This window comes from Protomyctophum parallelum (assembly GCF_964188405.1).
Source record: "Protomyctophum parallelum genome assembly, chromosome: 20".
NCBI lineage: Eukaryota > Metazoa > Chordata > Actinopteri > Myctophiformes > Myctophidae > Protomyctophum > Protomyctophum parallelum.
In genome coordinates this window covers 24712464-24718463 of record NC_139718.1, presented here as the reverse complement: position 1 = coordinate 24718463, position 6000 = coordinate 24712464, and the positions used below count along the sequence as shown (strand labels likewise).

At 45.3% G+C, this 6000-nt stretch overlaps 1 protein-coding gene across 1 annotated transcript in view; it reads right to left on the bottom strand.

Moving 5' to 3' along the window:
- Positions 1-699: 699 nt before the first annotated feature.
- The window catches only part of stag1a (STAG1 cohesin complex component a), a 61213-nt gene continuing 55912 nt past the window's right edge, over positions 700-6000 (bottom strand). The window contains exons 27-32 of the mRNA XM_083792425.1: positions 5628-5839; positions 4560-4728; positions 4011-4127; positions 3507-3621; positions 3092-3172; positions 700-2497 (exon numbers count right to left, since the gene is read on the bottom strand). Coding sequence (XP_083648551.1) covers positions 2474-2497; positions 3092-3172; positions 3507-3621; positions 4011-4127; positions 4560-4728; positions 5628-5839 — 718 coding nt within the window. The 3' untranslated portion in view covers positions 700-2473. The remainder of the gene's footprint in view (positions 2498-3091; positions 3173-3506; positions 3622-4010; positions 4128-4559; positions 4729-5627; positions 5840-6000) is intronic.

The following is a 6000-nucleotide window of genomic DNA, read 5'->3' as shown; positions in this document are numbered from 1 at the left end:
CTATGCAGGTGCTGTATTATGAGCTCATGCTGGAGAAGGAGTATCAGCCAGGGATTACCTTCATAGTAGTACAGAAACGCCACCACACACGCCTCTTCTGTGCGGATCGCAATGATCAGGTCCACTGCAGGAGTGGACCTGGTGAGACGTAGGAGGGGCCCGGACAGGAGTCAACCTACAGAGCCTAGTCCCTCCACATGCCAGAATTGTACCTCTCAGTCCTGGCATAGTAGTAGTGGTACCAACGGATTGTGTGGCCCTGGTCTTTCCCTGGTGGGTCTGATCGAGGGTGGCTAATGGGATGCGAGTTGGGACTTGATCACCCCGGCTGGGTCACCCGAGTAAAGGGTATGATGTTCGTGAGACCCGAAACCCCGATGACCTTTGGATACATCACTGAGGATACGTCCCAGTTGCATCCATGCAATGTATTTTCGTTCTATTGCTTTTCTCTGCATATAAATTGTGAAATAATCATTTTAATCGGACTGAAAATGTTGACATATTCATTTTTATAATGACTGGTAGATCGAGTTAAGATTTGGGGAACAAATATTGGTGGATAATGAAACCTTACCTGAAAGCTGTCAAAGTTGAGTCCAGGCATTGGCACTGTGATTCTGAAAAAGTAAATGTTATTTAAAAAAAAAAGTAAACATGTAAAATATGCTGAATACACTCTGGTGGTCCACAACTCGATTACAGAATTAATTTTATTAAAAAGAATTTAAGTTCACAGAAAAAAACAAAAACAAAACAGGCTTTTAGAGCATTTAAGGGCAGGTTATGTCAATTGCGCCACGTAAAGAGCCAATTGCCTCTCGTATTTACAGAAGGACTGTCAAACCAGCCAATGGGAAAACTTGTGCATGATTGATTTGACCGACCGACCGACCAACCAGCTTACAGTTGTGACTGTGACATAAATGACCTGACGCAAAGAACCCTGAACCATCCATGAACTTTGAATGTTGAACACAAACAAACCTACTGACCAATCGCGCAACACAGCCATACAGATCCACTGCTGTACTGGATATGAACAGATATGAAGTCGGCAATGAATCTGCGGCTGCGTTGTTTGATCGCGTAACCGTGTTTGTAGGTTTGCGATTTACACAATATTGATTTGACCTGGAACATCAGCGGTCTCGTTATTGAACAAGCCTAGTTGGCTGCAACAAATCTGTCAAACGATTACAATCGAACCATACAGCGCTTTAGCTGGTATCCCATAGCAACAGTCTAGGCTTTCTCTAACCTTTAGATATGAGTTACAGAGGGAGGGAGGGTACCGGTATATACTGTATGTAGGCCACAATTTGGCAACGAGATACATATTCAAGAAAGAGCTGTACAAACATCAGACAAAAACAAACAAAAAACACACTTGGATTTAAAACCTTTGTACTAAAGCTACAGAATTCAAAATATGTTTATCTTTTTTTCGTCAACCCCCAACTTTTTACGTCAAAAAGCTGTGATTTGGTGGCATGTGTGCAGTATGTATTTCTGAGTTCTGAGGGGGGCTAAAGGTCTGAAGTTTGGGCTCACTACCTCCGTGTCACACAACTGTCCAATGGCAACACTTGCCTTTCTTTGACGTCACGCACAAAATAATTACATCACTTCCTCCACAGCAGTGTAAAACCAATCACTTTTGAGGGTGTGTGTGTGTGTGTGTGTGTGTGTGTACACAGCTATCCAACCGTCATAACCAACACAGTATACACGTCACACACCACCACTATCATCACCACCACCACAGACAGGGAATCAGATACAAAACAAACAGAGGGGGGTATAAGAGCAAAGATTTAAAACATTTAATATTGAAATCCTGTCTGGCTTTAACGAAACCCGACGGATGTGAGTGGGACATCAAACAAGGGGTCGTTGGGACGGGGACGGGACGGGTACTGTACAGTGCGTTACGCTGCTCTGTGCTGTGTAAAGGAGGAGGGGAAGCGGAACTAACAACTGTACATCTGTGGAACAGGGGACTGTAAAACAGGACGCAAGTGCCCTTCGGCCAACGGCGGTATTAGCCCGAGTGCTAATCGGAACTATCGCTAAACAGAGCTAAACCGAAGGGATGGGCTAAGGAGGAAGAGAAGGGCTGGAGGAAGGCGTACGAGGAAGAGACCCTCGCTCAGTTTGTGATAGTCATGGTTTAGAATGGGTAAGGTCTTCTTCCGAGGGCTGGACTGGATCTTCTGGCTGGCCTGAAGTGAGACCATCAGCTCGAGGGGGTAAATTCTGACTGATCCCATGTCCTGTTGCTGATCTGCTGCTCTGCGATCGTCCTCCCCCTCAGGTGTGAAATAAAGAGATTCTTCATTGATGTTGATGGGGGTTTCTTTGTCTTAAAAGTTTGATTGGCAGATGGTTCAGAATAGACAATCCAATCCCCCCCCCCCCCCCCCATCTCAGGTCCTGGTGTCAGGAATGCTGCCTTTCCACCCACCTCAGATCAGAACATGGGCATGGTGAATCCCTGGAATAACAAAGCAAAGGGGATGTCATACACCAACAAATGGCAAATAAGTTCAGGGATAAGGTAAGATATAATATAATCCTTTCTGTCCATACGTTGAATCCCAGAACTTGTAGCTTGTTTTGTAAACAAAACGGCTAAACATGCACAGTACATGAAAACAATGTTTTCCCCGATGTTTGCCGTTTGGTGTAGTGATATTAAGTGACTTCAGTTACTACAAACAGCATTATGCAGTGCTACACACTCAAGATATAAAACATAAAAACGGGTCAAATATCTGTTTGGGGAATTAACCGTTACATTAACTGAGCTCCATACATATTTGAATAACAATACATCCTGTACATTGAAGTTCTGTTTCTTATAAAGTCTTAGGATTTTGGATGCTCTGCAACTGCAATGCTATAATTGCATCAGTACCACATTGTCAGCATCTATGAGTACCATCTTGTTTGTAAGTGCACCCAGATGTTTGGATTACATTCCAAAAAAAGAAGAAAAACAACAACCAATACATCAAAGTGGGAAAGCACTGCCCAAATACTTGTTCTCACACCGCAGGGGTTCCCTGCCAGATCTGCTTTCACTCACCGACTCGTCCTCAATCATCGCTGCAGAGTCGAAGAAGTCCGGTCTCAGCTCCGCCCTCTCACGTCTGTTCCTGGATGGTGGCTGGGAAGGATAAAAGTAAAAAATAGTGAGCAGTGCGAATGAGCGAGCGTCGCTTTTGTCCTTGCAAAGGACCATGATTATTAGTTGAGTTGCGAGGCGAAGTGCGACTACAAAACCATGATACAGTAGTACACTACAGTATATAGTTCAATGACTTAACACTGAAGTGAAGATGTTATAGTTTTACAGTGTAGAAAGGCAGGAAACACAAGGTAGAGAGGAAGTACAGAATAGAATACTGAACTGGCTGAAGCACTAAAAGTGCCACAACAGCAGGCTTCCTTTCGTACTATTTCAGGGGTTGATGGAGAGTGGGAAAAGTGATGTCACTGACCAGGTCAATGACCATGGTGTCCTCAAACTCCTCGTTCATGTCCTCCAGTTGACCTCGCGATGACATCATCACATCTTCAAAGATGGGCTCTGCATCATCCTCCATGAGCCCTCGTCTGGAGAGCAGATGAACAAACACATGTGAATGTTACATACTGATTTATTGCACACCTGTCCGCCATGCCAGCCTGGGTCCCCCTTCGTTGTTCCCTAGGTTTCTTCCTTTTCTTTTTCCACCAAGGTTCCTTGTCCAATTGGACAGCGGGCCGTTTGTTCGGTTTGCCTCGAGACAGTACCAGTGATTGAGGGCTATACAAATCAAGTTGAGTTCATTGCCCCCCAGGTGCTGTGTTAATTAATTCCATGAAAGTACAGCATTTTATGCATCATAACTACATTTTTTAAAGATTTTAGTTCTTTAATCAGGGTCATGAACCAGAGATATCGCAATTTACTGAGCCAAGTAAACATAAACACACACACACACACACACACACACACTTACACAGTCTGTCTGACCCCCTGGTTGCTTCGTGATTTGATGTAGTTCATCCCTGAGCGGTCCTTCCGGTTCACCTCCTCCATTTTCTGCTGGCCCAGCCATGACATCTGCATCTGTGGACTGCACAGCACATCCAACACATCGTATTTTACTCTAAATTCCTACTGTTCCCGCAGCAAACAACAGGTGATAGTAATAAAATTGCAGCCGATTATCATTAAATTACATAATCACACCCATGAAATTATTTTCAAAGCGTTTCAATAAAATGCTGATGAAGGCCCTTCATCATTCTCTTTTATGTGAAAAGTTCCAAAATATGCGAAAAATGAGGAATATGCGAGAAGTTGCCAAAACAAAGATTTTGCAGTGATATATGCTGGAAGTTGCAAAATATGCGGGATGTTTGCACAGTTATGTGCCCTTTTTGAGAAGAAAAAAAGACCCCTGCATAATTTGCACCATTTGGCTGATTACGCGGTGAATTATGCGAACACAAACACATTTTTCTGGAGGTTCTAGTTCATGTGTATGTATGTGCACTATACTGACTTGTGTACAAAGTCGTTTTCTGATCCGGGCTCTGAGTCGGGGTCTGGCATGTGTTCTGCCGGTCTGTTCTCTCGGAGCACGGTGGAGGTGAGCTGCGGAGTCTGCAGCGCCCCCGGTGTCTGTAGCGTGTCATTACGCATCATCCACGAGCCCTCCACGCTACTCTCCTCTGGAAAAACACAGAGAAATGTCATGTCAGCAACAACGAAGATGAGTGGGAAATCAATATCTCCACATGCCAGAACAGCATCTGATAGCACCCTTTAGTGGTCATTTACATCCTTGGATTAACTGTCATTTAACCCTATTCTTGGGGGGGGGGGGGGGGGGCTACTATAGAGCCCTGGGGGAGTCCTGTCAACTAAGTATAGGGGTTTTTAAGTGGTAAAGCTGTATGCATGTGTGTGTGTGTGTGTGTGTGTGTGTGTGTGTGTGTGCATACATGCATGTACAGTATGTGCACACATGAATGAATATAATCCAACCCTCTCTGAGTTTCTAGCGTACAGATAGATGCATGGTCTCCCTGCTATACCCTCTATGCGTACAGATAGATGCATGGTCTCCCTGCTATACCCTCTATGCGTACAGATAGATGCATGGTCTCCCTGCTATACCCTCTATGCGTACAGATAGATGCATGGTCTCCCTGCTATACCCTCTATGCGTACAGATAGATGCATGGTCTCCCTGCTATACCCTCTATGCGTACAGATAGATGCATGGTCTCCCTGCTATACCCTCTATGCGTACAGATAGATGCATGGTCTCCCTGCTATACCCTCTATGCGTACAGATAGATGCATGGTCTCCCTGCTATACCCTCTATGCGTACAGATAGATGCATGGTCTCCCTGCTATACCCTCTATGCGTACAGATAGATGCATGGTCTCCCTGCTATACCCTCTATGCGTACAGATAGATGCATGGTCTCCCTGCTATACCCTCTATGCGTACAGATAGATGCATGGTCTCCCTGCTATACCCTCTATGCGTACAGATAGATGCATGGTCTCCCTGCTATACCCTCTATGCGTACAGATAGATGCATGGTCTCCCTGCTATACCCTCTATGCGTTTCTTGTGTAGTAGCGCCGGCGTCCGGCCCTTCTTGCTGCGCACGGAGCCCGTCTTGCTGGAGGAGCCGGAGGTGACGGACATGCGGTCCTGGTCGTCTCCTCCCGTCAGCAGACTGTTCCTGTAGGAGATGAGCGGCAGCCACACGTCCTCCCGCCGCTCCGACATGGACTCCGACATGAACTTCTCCAGGTACGAATGGCTGAGGAGGAGACAGACGCGCCGCCAATAAAACATTTATTTGGGTTTTAGGCCTGAGCTGGATTGTACGAAATGTCTTCTACATCCTGACAGTTTTCTGAAAAAGCTATGTTTCTATGTCAGTCGTTCTTCGATTTTTCAAAAATAGCAGACCTACAAGCT